Here is a 22,125-nt window from a genome sequence, read left to right on the forward strand (position 1 = left end):
ACATTTTTTCTTTTTTCAAGGAAATAGTTAAAGGTCACCATTTCACAAAATTTGGTTGCCCTAAAATGTTTGACATTATCAGATGCAAAATAAAATAAAATAAAATAAAATAAAATAAAAAAAGTAGTGTCTATACAACAGGCACAATAAACACATTTTCTTGTCCTCTCTCAACACACTAGCTTTGAAGATCTGGGCATGCACATTAAATATGTAGAACTACTGCAAAATTTCTAATCTGAAATTTTTAGCAAATTAATTCAATGAGATAATTACCCTTTTACTTCCACTGACAGATCTGTGCATTCCCTAACAGTGATATGAAACTACAGACATTTCAAACGCTAAATTCATATATACATCTACCACACAGTCTGTGTCATGTCTCTACAAATGACATATTAAGGATCCTTTTGGGAGCTGGAAAAGGTTCCCAGACTTGGCATGCAAAGAATCTTTCAAATTAAATGATACGATACCTAATACAAAACCTCTTGTTAAAAGAGGCAGCTGGGATCAGGGAATTTCACTGATGGGATCAGGACTGCCCACGTTGTTAGAACAATACATGACTCCACAAGGCTACGCTTGAGGAGGACTAACATTTCCTAGGTACATTATGCAAATGTTAAAACTACCTCCAAAACAGTCAAGGGTAATTTCCACAGATATGCAGGGGAGGGGAGGGTCATGACAGAAAGATGCTGGTAGATAAAATGATATGGAAAGGAACATTTCTGTTTGAAGGCAAATCAGTTCAAGAATAAAAAGTTAAAGTCCAATGGTGAAAACAACAAAATCTTTTCAATGTGACAGAGGAAAGCAGAAGGAAAAAGTAATACACAGTTATCTGATGGGCAATCACATGGCTTAAAATATGAGAACAACAGCTATAATCTAACCAGATATAAAAGCCATTAACAGTAAACCAAACACAGACATAAGTATACTTTTACGTTACCACTGTTCCATATCTAAAAGAGCATCATCAGTAGTACGAGTACCATCTTATTTAAACACAAATGTCACTGTTGATAAACAGGCAGACAAAATAGTGATGACAGAATGCCTATATTTATTAAACTAATAACAAATGCTCAGAGAAAATTAGACAGAAGGCTCTAAAACCTATTGGAATGCTCTTCATGGAACAAGGCCAATCAGATTTTCTAGGCAGTTCTAACACAATATCAAATACCCTCCAGAGTATTCAGATTATTTAAAAAAAAACACACAAAAGCACGCGCACACGCACACATGCACACACACAGCTGTTTCACTCTGTGATGCCATTACTGTGTACCTCCAGAATGTAGAGTCCTGGAAAAGCTTTTAGTTCTCAGATTTTTCTTTCTGTGTGTTGTATCATGCATTCATGCAGTAGGCACAAGAACCAAGGATGTGTTTATGAAGAATACTCATTTAGACAGAAGAACAGTCAATATTCTGGCAGACAGAACTTAGAGATATCATACAAGAAGAGTAAGAACAGGGTATATCTAAATTATGTTGAACCTAATCCTTGAAATTTTAACATTGACAAACAATGGTTTCAAAGTATCACACAGAGCTACTCTGCAGATATTATGTTTAAGAATAACCTATGGCCTCCTACTATCTTGGCCATTAGAACCTGGACACATTAAAGAGATGCATTTTCAGATTTCTTGAAGGCTATATTTCCCTGCCAAGAGATTTATTTAGAATAAGCAAGGTGCTACAATACTCATATTAATAGTATTGTAGGGAAAATTAGGCACATTGTGTCTTGTCAAGTAAGAGTTTTCTTTGCATAAAACAAGGAGGTATAAATATTTGATCATTGATCACCAGACAAATCTTTAAGAAAAATTAATTTTATAACTCAAAATTAACAATAACTTTGAATGAATGGGGGATGAAAACAAAGCTATCATGATTCTTTAATAAATATTGAAATAAGGTGGATAGTTACTCTCGGTTAGATATGGCTGACAGTAGATTTTACTTCCCTCGCTTCCTATAACAAAATATATACATATGTTTTTAAGTACTTCACACTTTGAATGGTTCTGGTTAGCCAACTGCCCTATACCGAGAGAGAGAGCAAGGAACAGCATAAGCCAAAGAACAGTATTTCAGGCTTATGTTTCATTATTCTTGCTGTAACTGAGTTATTTCATGGCCATGTCAGTCTAACCTATGACATTTTGGGGTAGTCAAACTAAGAGCAAGATATAGATTGTGGTGTTCTTTGGTTGGGTTGTAAATAGAAAAGGAAGTCAGGTGGAGTCAAGACTGAGCTGTGGGAATTTGTATTTTCTTACAAATCCTAAGATTACCGGGAGATTGCATTTTGGTGACCTGGAACCCCAAAAAAAGGGCTTTTTGAAGGCCAAATAAAGTTATAGGGCTCATCATTTCTACAGAGACCAAGTACAGGTGACATTCTCCTAAACAGTTTTTCAAGAAAGAAGGTGTGTGAGAAAATATTTTTACCCCATTGTCCCATTTAATGGGCTAATATTAAGAAAAGGAAAATTTAGGATGATCATCAGAATTTCCACAGAAAATGGGATGTGTTACATTGCAGAATAGGTTCCCCCAAAAAACAATAGGGATGGGAACCAATTACTAACAATATTTATAATTAGGCCAGATGATACACTACAAAATGAACAACTGAGAACGATCCTGCTTTGGCAAGAAAATGGACTAGTTGCCTCACCAGGCTTTTCCCCTCATGTACAGCTTTTACAATCCTTCAAGTTTTCTTGAAGGCCCACTAAAGTAGTGCAAAGAGTAAGGTTAATGCCTCTGTTGTTTAGCCATTGTTATGGTCAAGTCATATATTTTGTACAACTTCTCATTTACCTTTCATGGTTCCTACAGTGTATGCAGTTCTTATTTTGTTCCTGTGTGTTAACAGTGATCGTGGATGTTCTTTGCTTCCTTCTCTTCTTGTAGCTTTTCCTTTTTGCCTCAGTTTTAGTTGTCAATGTATATAAACAAATTCTTCTTTTGTTTCACCCTTTATTTGTGTCCTCTTACCTTCATTTAAATGCAATATAAAATAAACTGTAGCCTAATTTTTATTTGCCCTCACAATCAAGCAGCAATTATACATAAGATGAATCACGGTGATTCTACTTTTACCAGAACTGCTACTGCGCAAAAAGAGTAAACTCACTCTTACAATTATCCACTTAGGAGCTGTGACACATTATGTATTGTGGTCCTGCCAGTTTACTGCACAATGGAAACTCAATTCAAAGAATGTCCATGTAACAGCTACTGTTTAAAAGCTAGTAAAGCTAAGAGATAGTCCCTATCCACCAAAAACTAGTCAAAGAACAACTCAAAATTTAAAAAAACAAAAACAAAAAAACAAGCACAAATTATCCAACTTTATTTTTCTGTTTTCTCTCCGAAATGAAAACTAGTAACTATCACTATTATTTATTGGGTAAGTGCAGCAATGGCATGGGGCTAATAAATTTTTCTCGACTCATCAAGGAAACACTACCCAGGTGTGCTAACGGAACAAGCATAAGGGTCTGTCAAATAAAAACATACGGCACAAGCAGGCACAAGAGAAACTGTAGCCTTTCAAAAAAGAAGAGGCAGAGTGTTGTGTGCGCCATTGTGTTGTGCTGCCACGCAGAAGAATCAGGTTTTAAACTTTATGATTCTGGGTAGAGCCGCAACAAAATACATTGCCTAGTACAGAAACATTCATTCTTGATTTTGAATCAAGACAGAGGTTGAATCATCAAAATCCTTGCCTTCATAGATGAACAAATAGCAACAATTACTATCCAAAGATGACAAGACACAAAGGTACATAGAGAAGGAAGTAATTTAGGCAATAAACTAGTGTCTTTGCATTAATGCACCTTTCAGCTATTTCTTATATTTAGAAGGGTCAATAATATTTATATTTAAAATAAACAATGGACTATAATTCTGTCAAGTTACTGTAGAGATAAGAATGTACAATATTTTAAGAAGAAACCTCTTTTACTATAACTTTGAGGCATTTGGCTGGTGGTAACTGCCAAAGACTGCATAGCATCTGCTCTCACTTTAGCAGTTTATATTCTGACTCTAGTGAATGGAAGCATAATCTCTGAAACAGCCTTTGGGGAACACTACTGAGTTTCTCTACAGAGCTCTTGCTCAGAGATGAGAGAGCGGGGGATTAATATTACAGAAAACTTGAAAAAACCAGCTTCTATGACAGGAGTGAATAGCAGTGTCCTGATACTGTACATACCAAAGTTCTTTCTTTTACTGGAACATTAGAAAGGTGCCCTAAATACTAAAGTGATTATTAAATATGAAAAGCTTTCAAGATGGAAAAAACTTCCCAATTTTAAGCCATATTCAGATAAACTAATGTAAGAAAAAAGTGAATTTTACCTTGTTTGTCAATAGGCATAATACAAAAACATGAGATAACAGTGGGTCCAATATCTGAGACTTTCCTTTTCCTAGTGTGTCTAAGAATGTGACAGTCTCCTTTGGTTAGTCCTTGTGTACCTAGGCATACCAACACGTGGTCAGACTGATTTTGTGATACTCATAGAATCCCATTATTTTAAGTGCCCCGTAGCACAAACTACTGAATTTTGTGTGGTCCTCTGAGAGCAACAAAATCTGACCACACACAGTGAAAACAAAGCTTTTAAAGCTTCAAACTCAGCTGCAGGAATTCTCTCCTCAAGAGCCATGGATACTAAATAGTAGCCACTAGTGAACCCCAAAGCCACTTTCAAAACTACAAAAGACTTTATATAAAGCCAAAATAAAGCTCTAGAAACAGCAGCAAGAGCTCACTAGGAGCAACCACTCTCTTGGATTCCCTGCTTTTGAGAAGCAAATCCCTGCAGCTGCTTTTAAAAGCTTTGAAAGTTTCATTTTCAATTATCAAAGCCAATAAAGTTTCAAAAAACAGCCACAGGGATTTGCTTCTCTGAGGAGCAAACCCCAAAAGGCAAATGGTGAACAGTGTGCTGTGTTCTGTGGCTCTTAAAGTATGTACAGAGTCTTCTAAGCCCGACACTTCAAATTACAACTCCATGTCGGGCTGCAATTGTTATACCCAGAAGAATTAATTAAGGCTTGCATGGCAACTTTATTAGTGACTTTCCAGTTATTTTCATACAGTTTTTAGGTCTCATTTTCTTTGCTTTTTGTTTTGTTGCACCAGTATACAGTACAATTACAGCAGGCCTAACAATGGTTCTTCCAAAGACTTGCACTAAAAGCTTGTGGATTTCATAATCTCAGACAGCAACCACCAGATTCCCAAAAATTTGCACTACTATTTTCTTATAGTAACTTCATATGATGACATCATCATAACAACATTGGAATAAGATAATTGTGGATTTACATGGCATTTATTTCCTCACTACAGCCTCAGTACTGCAAAGGGACTACTTACAGTGCATAAAGCAAAGCACATGAATATGTCTTTGTAAGATGAGGGTCTGTCACAGTGTAAAAGGGTTTCCATACATTTACACTGAATTTACGAAGTATGAGACTAAAGGTAAAATTTCCAAAGCCACCTAAGTAACATAAGAGCCTAAATCCCACTTTCAAAGGTGACTTGGGCATTGAAGAACCCAAGTCTTATTGAAAGGCAATGGTATTTAAGATCCTAAATCACATTTTAAAATGGGACTTGCGTGGCTTTAAAACTTTACCCTAAGTCAAAATAAAATTTAGTTTTCCTGACATTTTTAGATCTTATGTGGCCATCACATTTAGCCTAGTTCATGCTTAGTTCAGATTATCATGCACATTGTGTAAAGAGTTGTCACTTTGGATGGGCTATCACCAGCAGGAGAGTGAATTTGTGTGGGGGGGTGGAGGGTGAGAAAACCTGGATTTGTGCTGGAAATGGCCCAACCTGATGATCACTTTAGATAAGCTATTACCAGCAGGACATTGGGGTGGGAGGAGGTATTGTTTCATATTCTCTGTGTGTATATAAAGTCTGCTGCAGTTTCCACGGTATGCATCCGATGAAGTGAGCTGCAGCTCACGAAAGCTCATGCTCAAATAAATTGGTTAGTCTCTAAGGTGCCACAAGTACTCCTTTTCTTTTTGCGAATACAGACTAACACGGCTGTTACTCTGAAACCTGTCATAAAATAAATACTGAGCATAATTACTTGCCACTTTTTAAATGTCACTAATTGAGTGTTTACTTTTTAATTTCTTTTTTTAATTGTCAAAAGAACTGTAAAAATTCAGGACCAACTGTCAGTAAAAAGATAATCTATTTTTATCCATTCCATAGCAAACAAAACCACCATAAAATCTGAAAATAGTTATAGATGTTAAAAATTGGATTAATACATTTTAAAACTTATTTTGTATGAAAAAAAATACATCCAGGCAAACAACTTGTCTTCTGCTAAACCCTAGGAGTGGGAAAGCAGGAGATCTGGATTTTATTCTTGACTCACTCTCAGACATCTGCTGTGATCTTGGGCAAGTCACTTTACCTCTCTGTGACTCTCTGAATAATAGGGACATCTGAATAATAATGCTTCCCCACCTCCAAGGGACAATGGGAGGTTTATTTCCTTAATATTTGCAGATCCTCAAGTAGATTATAATACCAAAGTGTCATTTTGATACAGTTTGACACAGACAAGATACTTTTGTAATGAAAAATGCTTACAGAACCTCAACTATATCAATGCTGCATGCTACAGTGTATCGTGTCACTGACTAAAACTGAACAGCTCCAAAGGCAATACTACTGAAAGCAAATGACATGCTTCTCACCCATTTCTAGTATTCGTTTATGTAAAGGGATAGCAGCAAGAAAGGGTTCATCTTTACAAGACTGTATCTGGGTTCCAACCAAGTCGGAGTTGGTTGCCATAATTCGGGCACTCTCTTCATTAAGGTTAACTCCAGCCATAGAAGCAACATCATTGATGTCATCGTCATCTCTATAACAAAAGCATAGACAAAAGATAATTTTGCATGAGATACAGTAACTTTTATAAATTAACTGCCTCCCTTAAAGGGAATAATCATGCAATGCTCCTGAACAGAAGAGGGAATCGGGGCCAATTTATTGGCACAGCTGCCAGGCTCTACTTTATTGTGGAACACCCAAGACTCAGAAACAACTTAATGGAACGTATCTCTTTGACCACTCAACATCAGGCAATCTGGAAAAGTGGGGCAACTTGTGTCCAGCAAGGACAGAAACACCCACAATTCTATATGGGCACCTTTCCTTTGATCCGAAGCAGATGAGAAACGTGATAGCCATGACAGCTATGTGACCAGCTGACAAAGGTTAGTAGTGACCGCAGACCACAAGGTACTCACTTTTCCCCCATACACTGATAGTTTGGAAGTAGGGGTCAATCAACAACAGTAATAAAACAAACAAAAACCCCACAGACATTGAAACCAAAACACCATATTATTTCAAATTGCTCAAGGTTCAAGAGAAACCCTTATCAAAACTACAATTGAGAACAACAAATCTCACAAAAATGCTGAAGAAAAAAAAGAAAACAAACCACACACACAAATTTTTAGCCTAACATCCTTAATGCCTGCGATGGAACTGGCACCACTTCAGAGAAGCTAAACAAGATCACTTGAGGCTGAAGATCCATTTCTGGCAAAGTCATATGAGCTTAGCTGAATATTGGACCATGTGAAGATAATCACAAACATGAACACATAGTTAGATAAATTGGTATGGAGAGTAAGCGAAGCTAGAACAAATAGGCTGGAGGCCCAAATCTCTGATTAGAGTTAAAACACAGGTGCTGACCATATTACAAAGCTGTTTAAGCTTACTTGGTTGTGTAGTGAATGAAAACAAAGCACTAACTTACAAAGATGCCATACATGAACACCTAATAAGAATCCAGAATGCAGTAAGGAAGAAAAAGACCTAGTGTCATTCTTACAGAAATGGCTCTGAACTATTGTATTTACACTCCGTGGAACACTCTGTATACGTAGAACAAGCCCATGGAGTCTCTAACAAGCAAAATGCAAACACAATAAAAGCTGACACCATTATCAGTGTGTTCCCAAATGATTATGATAAACATGGGATTTTGCAAGCATCTTGCGAGCAAAATTTATATCATGGCAACGTCTACATGGACATACAGCCAATGTCATCACATTCACTTCCACCAGGACCCATGGTATACACATCTGCGCAGAAAAATGTGGAGAGCTACAAGTACCTTTAGCATTTTCAGCCTGTGATTCCAGCATTTGGTCTCTGAGAGGCAGTTTCACCTCAATTAAACATTCATTTTAACAGAAAAATAGAGAAAGTATTCCCCATTTCCCACAAAGTTTATAGTATGACATACAGGCAAACAAATTTTGCTCTTGAACCTTAAGAAGCCAAAAAAAAATTTACTGGTGATGATTTAAAAACCCTGATATTGACTCTCTCTATTCAGACAACTGGAATTTTTAAACTGGATAGTGAAAACAACTGCAAGGATCGAAAAAATATATGTATAAATAGATAAGGAACATTACATTTATATAAAAAGGTAAGTCAGAGACTGAAATGTTCTTTGTGCCTCTTGATTAGTTATGTACTGAAATTTAATTGAACATTAACACCAAAGTAAACTGTGCAATGAATTGTTTTACTATTGCCCTCTACAAATGCTATTTTGTACGATTACCATAGCTTTAACATTTATCAGTCAATAATTGGCAGAATTTTCAAGACAAAACATAATCGTAAGAAACACCCCTTTCCCATTAACTTTTGGGAATGCTCATTTCTTCTTTCTTTCGTGTTCTATCTGTGTTCCTCCTTGCCACCTGCCTCACAACTGTAAGCAGGAACTGAACTATTTACCTTACTGTGCTTTAATTATAAGTAAAAATCAAATGTTTTACATAATCTAAGTCCTAATATACAGCCCCTGATTAACATTCTTTCTGTATGGTAGTTTTTGACGATACTGTAACAGCAAAACTCAAAAAAGCCAGAAGTTTTAAAATTTACAGGAAAAAAGTAAAACCTACATGTGAATTTTGCAAGTGAAGAAGTCTAAAGATACCAGTCTCAATAATACAGTCAAATAAACCTCATAAAGTAATTCATTTTAAAAAAAATCTTTTACTTCCATGTTTTTCTATTGAACTTAGTGCTCATGAAAGGTACAAGATACACTAATGATTGAAAAAATCCCATTTACCCGCAAAATAGATATGGCATCAGTAACAGCAATGTTTCAAAAACTCTATGCTCTGTCAGTGTTCTTTAATCCTGCTCTGGTGGACACACCTTACCATTCACACTTGATCTTTGTCTTCTCTTCTGAAACAGTCAAATATAAGGGGTAAGAGGATTGATGTGCACACTTTCCCACCGAGAAATGAACTGAAACTAGCAGCTCATTTCTTTGCCACTGGACTGCAGTTCAGTCTTTGGTCAGGTATCCACCATCAGACTACATTTGTATCACTGAACTGCATATAACGGCAGGTCATATGACAGCAACACATACAATAGAATTGCCTTCTGAGTGTATGTGACTCCACTTGGCTTGATGCCCCTGTGCACAAGCAGGCTGATAATGAAGTAAGATGTGCATAGGTGGGGGCTGACACCAGAGCACATAGATCAAGGGGATCTACCACCCTGCTGGCCATACAGCAAAATCATCCATGGCCCTGAAGAAAGGTTGTGATTTCTGCTGCTAAAATGAAGCCCACTGGAGTGCTCCATATCTTATCAACCTTATTAATCTATTGCCGCTGGTGAAAATAGTGTAGGCAAAGGACAAGATTTTTTTTTTCCCTTGGAAAGGATAAGATTGTGGATGTGGAATCTTTTTGTGAGATGGCGCTGATCAGGATTTGAGGAAAGTGAGTGAAGGGCAACAGCACAAAAAGAAATCTCCGTACACTATTTGAGTAAAGTATAGAGAACTTAGGAGGTTTATACCCCAAAACCACAGTCTAATAGTAACATTGGCTTTAAAATGGCAATGTAACTGGAAATTTATGTACAGTGCCAGCATTATTGTCTATGCCTGTGATACCTGAGAAAATTATAAACCCAAATCATCAATATAAATAGTTGGGAAAAAAAGATAACCTCATTTGCAGTACAAATTTAAAAAGTACAACTATATATATTATGCAAAGGGATCATTACCATAACAGATTACTTCTTGCACTAACATTTGACAATTATGTAAATATGCACAAAGGGAACTCATACAGACATTTGGACAAACCAGCGGTATCAGTCAATTTGAATCATGAACATGAGACAATTATTTTACAGCCACATCACAGACCCTAAAAAGTACAGTATTACTCCTCACTATTTCAATGCCCAACTGTTTTTTCTTTACTAATTATTATGGTGATCTGCCTGCCTGCCCCCCAAAAAATAAAAAATAAGCTCCTTAGATACAGTTATTGTAAAGCTAAAAAAAAAAAAGAGGGAAGAGTCATTATTTCCTGTTTGTGAAAACTATGTGGTCCTACCACACCAATTTAAAAATAAATTCTTATTGCTCTTTCTACTGTAGAGCAGTAAGAGTCACTGTACTGATGAAAACATTCACCGCCTTAAGCCCTCTCTGCCAAGTTGCAGGGATGATGGGTAAACATCAAAAAAGTAGAATGCTAAGTTTACATAAAGAAGTTTATCCTTTATATTAATATTTATCTGCTAGAGATGCACTCAACTCTTTCCCCTTCTTCTGCACGATACTTTTGCCACCTAGTATTTTTTTTTAAAAGTAAACAAATTCACAATAAAAGATTAGAGTCCGTCCATTAAAAACAACATAAAATAGGCTGCAATTAGCGGCAATAAACTATTTTTTTCTGGAGGGGTTCCAGTGATATTATCCAGAGCATTTCAACAGCACTAATAGTTTGGTTCATCAGGAGAACCCCTGGATAGAGTAATTTTCTTGCATCTCACTTGCTAATTATTTATCAATAGTTGTGCAGAGAATAAAATATTACAGGAAAGGTAGAAAAAGAAAACTGTAATAATAATTGGTGATTTGAATCTTCTATTCTAATGGCAGTCTGTCAATCTCCCCCTTTTTTTTTTATTTTGAAGAACTATAGAATGGGGGTAAAGTGGTTTTGGATACTGTAAGGAGAAATATGACAAAAAACTAGCAAACATTGTTTCTCAAACGTTTCCCATAAAAGTCAGCTTTTCACTCCAGATCAATGGGTTTTCAGTAATAATTCTGTGGAACAAAGATGCCATCCAGTGGTAGGTTAGATTGATAGTTACTGTCTATTCCCCATTAGGTTCCTTTGCACATCACATTGTCCTCTAAAGGTACAACATAGCAAAGTAGCTTATGATTCCCATTTTGGTTGTATTGTACAGTTCTTAGGGTATTGGAAGCAGCCTCACAATGTTGTGTGTATTATTTATCAGTGCAGGACTGTTTTTTCCCCTCAATCTCATAATGTTGTCTACATCTTAACAGATAGATGGTCTAATGGACCAGTTTTCCTCCCATATGCAATCACACAAACCACCTTTCCTCCATTCATGTAGGAAACACAGGGCATTAGCATGTAGGAAACAATAGCATTGCTTACATGAAAAAATGAAATTAAGAAGGAAAGTAATATATATGTAGTTGTCTTAATGTAATTTTAATGATTATGTGGAAACAGAAAGGAGAACCAGTGTCATGTAGCCAGCCTCCTTGTGCATTATGATACAGTCTTTAAATACATGATCACATACACTTTTTGTCTCATACTTGTCAGCACAATTTGAACCCAAACCTTCAGATGCACTGCACACACCTATTCCACTGGAACTGTGTGGAGTATATGATGGTGGGAGTAGGCTGCACTGTTACTCTCCACGTGCACCAACTTGTAGTGGTGGACATACCTCATACTTTGCCAGTGAGTTATACATCTATTTTGGAGACAGTACTAAAATATTGATATTAGAACTGGAGTTACCACACATATTTACAACTTTCTATTTTGGAATGTGAAATAAATTGTACATTTATCTAGCTTGAAAGATCCCTTTGGAAAAGCAGAGAATCTGGAAGCCCTACGTCAGAAGTTTTAAGCAATGTACAATTTTGAGTCTAAATCATTGACAGTGTCCATTTTTAATGTCTGAACAGGACAAGACGCTTTGCACATCATAGCAGAATATTGAAAGGTCCTAGGAGATTGATTCAATCACTTGGCTATGCCAATATGACACCATGTCACTCAATTTTGAGTGTCTTATTCCAATTATAAAATTGATCTTTTATTTCTAAAATCTGAAATTAAAGAGAGTAAACAGAACTTTGTTTTTACAGATATTTTCCCTCCATATTATTTTACATATTAAAGGCTTTGTGACAATGTTGGAGGCGAATGCTTTCAGTTGGGGAAGGATTCAAACGTTCTGTCTTTGGCGCTTCCATATAAACATAAACTAGCTTTTGATGAAGTCCACTTGTGAACGTGCAACTATTAACACTGACCTTTTTATTTTAAAGGTTCATGGACCAATGGCAGTACACCACAGGTGTTGGCCTCCAACATTAAAAGTGAGCACAGACTTTCAGGGGATTTGTATTCTCACTTTATAGGCATAGGTTCCACAAGTGCCTCCTTCCATTACTCTGGCAGAACCAGGAGTGGTGTTGATGAGGTTCAGAGGTTACAAACAGCCACCTCTGAAAAACAGTTCAGAACAATATGGGGCCTTTGGAAAAGGAAGGTGAACCTAGATAGCCGCTCAACCTATCTACCCCATCTCAAACAAAACAAATCTACATTGGCAGCGTTCCCTATAGCCAGTCACAGCAGTTTCTTTGTTTTAAAACTGGCAGGTCTGTCTTCTATAATGAATGAGATCAGCCAGATGATGGCTTTTAGTCACACTTCACTTGGGGCTGGATCACTGATCACTCTATTACAGTCCCAGTCCCCTAACATTCCTTTTTTTATTATTAAACATATGTGAGGTAGATGGGAAAAGGAGTAAATCGGAAAACAGAATGGAGAGCTAAAAAAAAAAATAATCTACCACCACGTACTTTTGTGCAGTTCAAAAGATTGTAAAATAACTGTTTTATATGGTCTGTGAAAAAACAGGAAGTTAAAATTCTCCTAAAAGGCTAATGTGTGACCACAATCAACATCAGCAAATAAGATTTTTTAATCGTTGCCCTATAATTTTAAATCAGATTAAATTATATTAGTGCAAAGATGAATATTAGCTGAAATAAACTCATTCTACTTCAGCAAGAGTAAATTCCTTTGTAATCTGCACAGCAACCAGAATGATTTCAAGTTTTCAAGATTCAAGTTTAAAGATTTAATTTACAGAGAAACAGGATGCACTGAACTTGTTTTAAACTAGATTAGATGGTTTTGGAGAAGACTCAGCAAAGTTTTCCAAATTCTGCCATGAAATGGTAACACCTATCCTAGTAATCACTTCATGTTTGAAACAGACAAAACTACCAAAGTTATCTAAAAATTGAGAATAGAAGCCAAAAAAAGTTTGGGCAAAAACATTAATGGCCAGATTTATGGTTACTTTACACACTTCTTGGAGAACCTTACTCCTCAATTAGTCCTGTTGTACTCAGTGGAACTATTTGTGGAGTAAGGTACCCATTGTGAGTAAAGTTACCATAATCCTGCTTTAAATTATTTTACATAAAGGAAAAAAGCAGGGCATTAAAATACCAACATCTCAAAATGTCTGAAACGGTGAAGAGCATTTTGTAGAGATTAGGGTTGTCGCTAAATCGCAGTTAATTCAAGTGATTAACTCAAAAAAAATTAATCGAGCTGTTAAACAATAACAGATACCATTTATTTAAACATTTTTGGATGTTTTCTACATTTTCAAATATATTGGTTTCAATTACAACACAGAATACAAAGTGTACAGTGCTCACTTTATATTTATTTTTGATTATAAATATTTGCACTGTAAAAAACAAAAGAAATAGTATTTTTCAATTCACCTAATACCAATATTGTAGTCCAATCTCTTTATCATGAAAGTGCAACTTACAATTGCAGAATTATGTACAAAAAATAACTGCATTCAAAAATAAAAAAATGTAAAACTTTAAGGCCTACAAGTCCACTCAGTCCTACTTCTTGCTCAGCCAATCACTGAGACAAACAAGTTTTAATTTTACATTTGCAGGAGATCATGCTGCCTGCTTCTTGTTTACAATGTCACCTGAAAGTGAGAACAGGCGTTCACATGGCACTGTTGTTGCTGGCGTTGCAAGATATTTATGTGCCAGATGCGCTAAAGATTCATATGTCCCTTCATGCTTCAACCACCATTCCAGAGGGCATGCGTCCATGTTGATGACAGATTCTGCTCGATAACTATCCAAAGCAGTGCAGACCGACGCATGTTCATTTTCATCATCTGAGTCAGATGCCACCAACAGAAGGCTGATTTTCTCTTTTGGTGGTTTGGGTTCTGTAGTTTCTGCATCAGAGTGTTGCACTTTTAAGATTTCTGAAAGCATGCTCCACACCTTGTCCCTCTCAGATTTTGAAAGGCACTTCAGATTTTTAAACCTTGGGTCAAGTGCTGTAGCTATCTTTAGAAATCAGATATTGGAACCTTCTTTGTGTTTTGTCAAATCTGCAATGAAAGTATTGTTAAATCAAATATATGCTGGGTCGTCATTCGAGACTACCATAACACAAAATATATGGTCGAATGCGTGTAAAACCATGAAGCAGGAGACATACAATTCTCCTCCAAAGAGTTCAGTCACAAATTTAATTAACACATTTTTTTTTAACAAACATCATCAGCATAGAAGCATGCCCTCTGAAATAGCGGCCAAAGCACGAAGAGGCATATCAACGTTTAGCATAGTGGGCACGTAAATACCTTGCAATGCCAGCTACAAAAGTGCCATGCAAATGCCTGTTCTCACTTTCAGGTGACATTGTAAATAAGAAGCGGTCAGCATTATCTCCCCTAAATTCTCCTAGCGATTGGCTGAATGAGAAGTAGGACTGAGTGGACTTGTTGGCGCTAAAGTTTTACATTGTTTTGTTTCGGAGTGCAGTTATGTAACAAAAAAAAATCTACATTTGTAAGTTGCGCTTTCATGATAAAGAGATTGCACTACAATACTTGTACGAGGTGAATTGAAAAATAGTATTTCTTTTGTTTATCATTTTTACAGTGCAAATATTTGTAATCAAAAGTAATATAAAGTGTGCACTGTACACTTTGTATCCTGTGTTGTAACTGAAATCAATATATTTGAAAATGCAGAAAAAGATCCAAAAATATTTAATAAATTTCAATTGGTATTCTATTGCTTTACAGTGCAATTAAAACTGCAATTAATCGTGTGAGTTAACTGCGATTGACAGCCCCAATTTAATTACAATATATCCATCCAATCAAGTGTTACTCTTTCCACTCAGACCTGTCCCTCAAATAATTATTTACAACATAATTCATAGCTTAGATATGGACAATGAATTCATCTGATTTGAAAACTGGATAAGGAACCATAGTTAATGAACAAACAGACGTGTCAAGTTGCAATGGGGCAAGGAGTAGCGTGCCACATAAATCAGTATTAAGTAGGTTCTTAATACATTTATTCCCACATCAAATACTTGGTTAACTTAGGTTTGATATTGCTCAGGAATATTTCTTCACACCACAAACACCTAAGAGCCAGTAAAACAAAGTTAAGGCATACATTCACGCCCACCCTGCCATGATGATACTCAACCATCCAAGAACACTAACAGCCTGTCTAACACACTAACTTTCAATTCAACAATATTATCCCTCCCAACATACACAAAGAAGTGAAAAAATCAGATTTTCAGAAAATTAATTCTTTACTCAAAGAGTAAGTGCTGTAAATTTGGGGAGGATACACTATATTATTCACTATGCTTATGCAAACAAAAAAATGTAATCCACGCTTAATGTGCAAATGTAAATGCAATCTAAATCTATGGAGTCACTATTTCATCTCCAAACACTTGTCATTACAGTTAGCCATTCATCACCTCAATTTATAAATCCAACTATCAAAGGATTTTATATATACTTCCCAAGATTGTAGGATTGGCAGATTATCGTAGCAGATTAGATCATAATGGTGAGGCCCCTCGTGGATTTCAAGGAGACTTCTGTTTGTCTCTTCTCCCTGACTGTAGAAAGCACAACTTGGGAAATATTATTATATTTTTGGTATTATAGTAGCGCCCAGAGGCCCCCAAACAAGATGGGAGCCCGCCTATGGCAAGAACATTCATCTTTAGGTATCATCACAGGTAACACCACCATACACATGAATGGGGTACTTCACATTTTTCCCTGACAAATTTTAGCCAGGATGAGTTTTTACCCAAGATAAAACAACATATGAAGTTATGTGGGTTTTATTTTGGAGAAGTTAGGGGATTGACAACTGGGTTTATGAAGGGAAACTAGCTTCCATCTTAACTACAGAGCACTAACCATCACTCCACAATGCACTGTGAATCTAACTTTTACCATAGTAATTATTGTCAATATTGAAGGCTAAGCTACCTTTTGTGAAACCCTCAGTTCATATGTGCCTCGCAGGTATATATCCCTCACACTCACTTCAGTAAAACAACATCTTATATTGGAAAAAATAGTTCAGCAAAATATGACAGACTTAGTGTTTACATGATTAAAAGAAAATGTCTAGAAAAGTAAAGTTCACATTTCTATTGCTAGTGACCAACCCTTTACCAAATGAGAGTGAAAAACTAAAGTAAGTTATTTTAAAGAAAGAGTATGAAATAATGAAACAAATATGCAATAATAAAGCACCAAGGGTAAAATGAATTTATACATAACACAACTATTTTTCAAAATTTTTGCTCTGCTTAGATGCCAGTTTGCCTTCTGGCTACAAAACACATTCTTCACACATGCTGGGAATGTTGAGGAAAACTAGTCAGCATTCAGAGGATTAATACAGATTTCCAGCTCTATGCCTTTAGGCTTAATAGTCAGACATCTATTTGTCCTCAGGAGAGGTTAGGGGTTGAAATGCAAGTATGCAAACAGAATTCTTTGTTAAGATATCAAGAAAAAACTCGATCTTTATTACTGTTTAATAAATCCTTGCAATTTTATGGATTTATTTAAATGCAGCATTGTGTCTTACTATTTTGAATGAGAAAACAATGCAAGAAAACAAACACATTCATTCTGACTAAAATTTGTTCTCTAGAGGAAAAATGACATACACCCTTGACAGCTTATTTACCAAACTCACTAAAGATTTATTGATTTATCAATCAGTGCCTTCAGCATTTGCTTCTCCCCTAGGGAAAATTAACAATTCCAACTAACCTAATATATTCTACGTATAAACTAAGTGAATGAAAGAATCAATCCTGGCACAATTTACAACATCCAGTTTAAAAAAAAAAAAAAGCTGTCCCTTATGGTGTATATAAAATTGAAAGCCATGCTAACGAAGAATAAATGCCTATGTTGCTTACTAATACAAAAAATATTTATTAAGACAGTACAATTGAATCCAACATACATTTTAAATCATTTAAATACTCAGTGGGAGGCAAGTGCATTGGAAAATAAAAAATTGAATGATTTTGCTTCTAGATTAATACTAAGTACTACTACTATTAGTTGCAATGCTGACATGCCTCAGAGCAGAGATATTTCACAACGTCCCACAAATTCTCTTTAACTCTACCTGTAAAAGCCTAAGCTTGTCAATTAATTACTGGTTTGATGAGGTCAGATCAAAGTAAGTATCCTAAAGGAAGAATGTGACAGTCTAAGAATACTTTCCCATTTTAGCAAATAAATAGGAAAAAAGGGAAATATTTTAAAAGAAATTAAAATGCATTTACATCAATAAAACAAAATTAAAATGAAGGTGGGAGGGAGATAAAAGCAGTAAATATAACATTAGCTGTCCACTAAAAGTATTAAAAATCTTCAAAACATATAATGTACAATAATATTTATAAAAGTTTGAAGGGTATTCAAAACAACAGGCAAAGCAGCTCAATAAATCCATACTACTGGGCTGAACTTCTGCAGCTCCTGACCACTACAGGTGCTCAGAGAATGCCCCAAGTTGTGCCACACAAACAAATCACATCAACAGCAAATAAGGCAATGAAGTTTCTCTCTTCAGTTCTAAAGAACAGAGTTTTTCCTAGGCTTCATACCTGCAGCTGACCTGCACAAGCCTATCTACATACAGTATATGCCCTGCTGTCACAATTAGAATCATCTCAACAAGGTACATCTCATATGAGTGTTAAAATCTGATTAATAAAAATAGCTGTATTGCACACTTACGAAAACCTCTTCTACATAGGTAGCTTCCTTTACTAAAAAAATAATTTGTATTCACAAAAGTGATTTGTGAGGTTTATTAAATATTTTAAAAATCTGCATTTGGGGGGAAAAAATCTGGCATCTTTCCTTTTTTAAAAAAAAGTTGAACTAAATAAAACAGATTGCCATCCAATCAAAGTGCATGGGAAATCTAGGAATTATTGTAAAATACTGCCCTCTGGTGTTAAGCCTATTCTAACGTGTGTGTGTGTTTGTGTGTGTTTGTGTTTGTGTTTTTACCTGAAAGATCCACCTCCAGGGTCATTCAGCTTCATTTTCTGATTTGCAGAGACCTGAACACCAAAGCCCCCAGGACTTGGGCTGGCTTGTATTGTTGGTGCCTTCCCTACTGTGCCTGAAAAACACCAAGCACTGTTATTATGAGCTGTCTTAGACAATTTACATCAAAGAACCTTCTGTCCAGGAACCAAATTTAACTGTCTCTAAATTGCAAACAAAAGCAAGTTGTTATTTTTAAAGGTTCCATTGCTGAAGAAGAGAGAACAATTTAAAAAATAAAGATGAATGCTAACTTTTTTTCAACATTTACTTATGAAAAAATTGAAGATTCTAACACTGCAAACCATTGTTCATAGTGGACTAAAACATAATTAATGGCAATAAATATGTCTGCAACTACCAGTAAACTGCTCTTCTACATAATCTGCACAGAATAAGCAAACAGGAACTGAAATCACTTATTTTAAAGGATAAGCAAGTTTTACCATCTAAGACTTTTGGTAAAAATCATGTTTAAAGATATTCAATAATACTGTAGTATTTTGTCTTTGAAAAGTAAAATATATTTTCTTATTTTCTTATATAATAGTTCACTTTGTTACAATGGACAACCACACATTTTCAGAGTTAAAAAAACAGTATGAGTTAGTTTTACACAGTACATAAAAATATGTAAAATTTGAAATAAAATCCTATTTAAAGCCCTACACTTATTTTCTCATTTAAAAAAATATTTTGTAAGCAGTTCACTTCTATATCTATACTATGTAAAACTACTTTCAAATACACAGTTATATAAATCAAAGTAAAGATTTTCAAATGGGCCTAGGTGCACTCAATTCCCATTGAAAGTCAACAGGAATTGGTCATCTAATTCCCATCAGCGCTTTAGAAAATTCCAACCAAAACAAACAACAAATTTCTGTTACTAATTAGCAATAAAAATTACCATAAAGCAATAGAGCTCTGGATGATCAATGCAAGGAAACTTTATACCAGGGCTTGCATTAAAAAGTTTTGATCAAGTGGAATTTTTACATTTTTAAGTGATACTTCAGTTTACTGCTTATGTACTTTATTCGTCACATCTACTCAGGCTATAGGTGGTCTGATTCTCTTTATTTCTCTTCAGTGCAAAAGCCCTTTTTAGGTATGTATAAGATATTAAAAATTAAGGTCTTCTGAATTGATAAGTTCTTCCCTTTTTATGCTTACAAATCTCAGTAACTATTAATGAGTTACATGCACATGTAGAGAAGACCTTGAGACACCTTCGAAATCATTTGAAAGACCTTCCTGCAGTAGTCTTATGACTCATTTATTATCTGCAAGTGGGCATGCTTTCATGAACCTTTGTGATTTATATTATTTTTTGTTTCATAAGCCCTAAAAACTAAAACGTGATTAGCTGAACTAATAAATTATTTAACATATGCTTTTCTGTAACAAAAGGGTTTGCCTTGACTGAGGACAGCATTTTTTTTTTATTCTAAGATCTTTGTTCAACTCCAGTCTGAGCTCTCAAAACAAAATTTATTTGACAGTCTTTGTTCAATCCCTCAGTCTACCGTGTCTTACAGAAACCTCTGTATGAAGCCTCAATCTTGGAAAATCCACAGTAAGATTTAGGCCATCAGTTTCTAGACCCAGGAAATGAACATGTATTGTGACATATTGAAGATCCATGAGATGACACAAATAGCATCAATCCTTTAGCTGGTCAACTCATGTATCTATTTCAGATAAACTAATTAGAAGACTTTTTATTGAGTGAACTGGAAAGCATGGGATAATGAACGAAATAGAAGAAAAATTAACATAGTTCAGCATGTGCTATTTCTGTTCAGGAGACTCAAAGGGGCATTAATAATAAAAAAGCTGCAATGGCTCTGGCAAGGTGTAACAGATTTAGTGTATACTGTTAAAATAAAGTAATGAAATAGTAGTAATGTTCATCCAGAATTAATTAGCTTCAATAGCTTGATTTTTCTATGGATGCTAAACTTTGATCCAAGAATATTACAGAAAGTACAGCTATGCAGTAGTCAATCCTTTAGTTTCCTGAAAGCAATTGAAACATATATAAACAGCCATATTTAAACTGTATATAGAGAATTAAATTCCACTTGCCTTCACCCTATGAATATGAATTTTCTCAAATGGATCTGACAGAATGTAATTAAATATGAGGTTTTAAATCTGGGATGATGTATACCTCTTTTTCTATTTTAAACAGCTACTGTATATATATAAGCTACAATTTCCTAGGTTGCATACTTTGTTGTTGCAAGGCCCAAAGCAAAGACAGAAACCTTGATAATGATCTCTTTGTTTATTTAGGCAGCCCACCACAATTTGCAATCACTTTTGTAAATTAAAATCAGCTGTTGGATTGGATACCTCAAGAGACTGATAATGACATACAGAGTCTTTCACCATTAGGTCACAGGTTTAAGTGTAGGCAGCAGGGTCTGGAGGAATGAGCCTGAGATTAGGAGTTCATAGGTGCCTAGTTCTAATCCTGGTCCTGCCAATGATTCACTGTGTAGCCTTTGCAAAGCAACTTTACACCGCACTGGCTCAGTTTCCCCAGCTGCATGGCCTGGTATACACCATTTTTGTACTGGTGCAATTACTTTAGTAAGGGGTGTGAATTTTTACTTAAACAGTTATACCGGTACTGTGGATGCAGTTATACAACTATAAAGATGCCCGACAGTCTGCCTACACTGCCTACGCTGTACTGCTTTAACTATACCGGTAAAGTTAAAGCAGCACAAACCCCATTATAACAGGATAAAGGTGCTTTGTCCTGGTATACCTATTCCTGTATGGGGAGGGGAATGTGTTATATTGTGAAGACAACCTTATACCAGTATAACTGTGTTCATATTAGAATCATAGAATCATAGAATATCAGGGTTGGAAGGGACCCCAGAAGGTCATCTAGTCCAACCCCCTGCTCGAAGCAGGACCAATTCCCAGTTAAATCATCCCAGCCAGGGCTTTGTCAAGCCTGACCTTAAAAACCTCTAAGGAAGGAGATTCTACCACCTCCCTAGGTAACGCATTCCAGTGTTTCACCACCCCCATAGTGAAAAAGTTTTTCCTAATATCCAATCTAAACCTCCCCCACTGCAACTTGAGACCATTACTCTCATTCTGTCATCTGCTACCATTGAGAACAGTCTAGAGCCATCCTCTTTGGAACCCCCTTTCAGGTAGTTGAAAGCAGCTATCAAATCCCCCCTCATTCTTCTCTTCTGCAGGCTAAACAATCCCAGCTCCCTCAGCCTCTCCTCATAAGTCATGTGTTCTAATCATTTTTGTTGCCCTTCGCTGGACTCTCTCCAATTTATCCACATCCTTCTTGTAGTGTGGGGCCCAAAACTGGACACAGTACTCCAGATGAGGCCTCACTAATGTCGAATAGAGGGGAACGATCACGTCCCTCGATCTGCTCGCTATGCCCCTACTTATACATC

The 22,125-nt window shown here is 35.9% G+C and overlaps 1 protein-coding gene across 3 annotated transcripts in view; it reads right to left on the reverse strand.

Moving 5' to 3' along the window:
* LOC125620775 (transcription initiation factor TFIID subunit 4) overlaps positions 1-22,125 on the reverse strand; it is a 214,588-nt gene that overhangs the window by 138,955 nt on the left and 53,508 nt on the right. For all 3 annotated transcript variants that reach the window (XM_048816905.2, XM_048816904.2, XM_048816903.2), the window contains 2 exons: positions 18,641-18,755; positions 6,787-6,956 (listed from right to left, as the gene is read on the reverse strand). In XM_048816905.2, coding sequence (XP_048672862.2) covers positions 6,787-6,956; positions 18,641-18,755 — 285 coding nt within the window. The remainder of the gene's footprint in view (positions 1-6,786; positions 6,957-18,640; positions 18,756-22,125) is intronic.

The sequence above is a fragment of the Caretta caretta genome, chromosome 12 (assembly GCF_965140235.1).
Source record: "Caretta caretta isolate rCarCar2 chromosome 12, rCarCar1.hap1, whole genome shotgun sequence".
Taxonomy (NCBI): Eukaryota; Metazoa; Chordata; order Testudines; family Cheloniidae; genus Caretta; species Caretta caretta.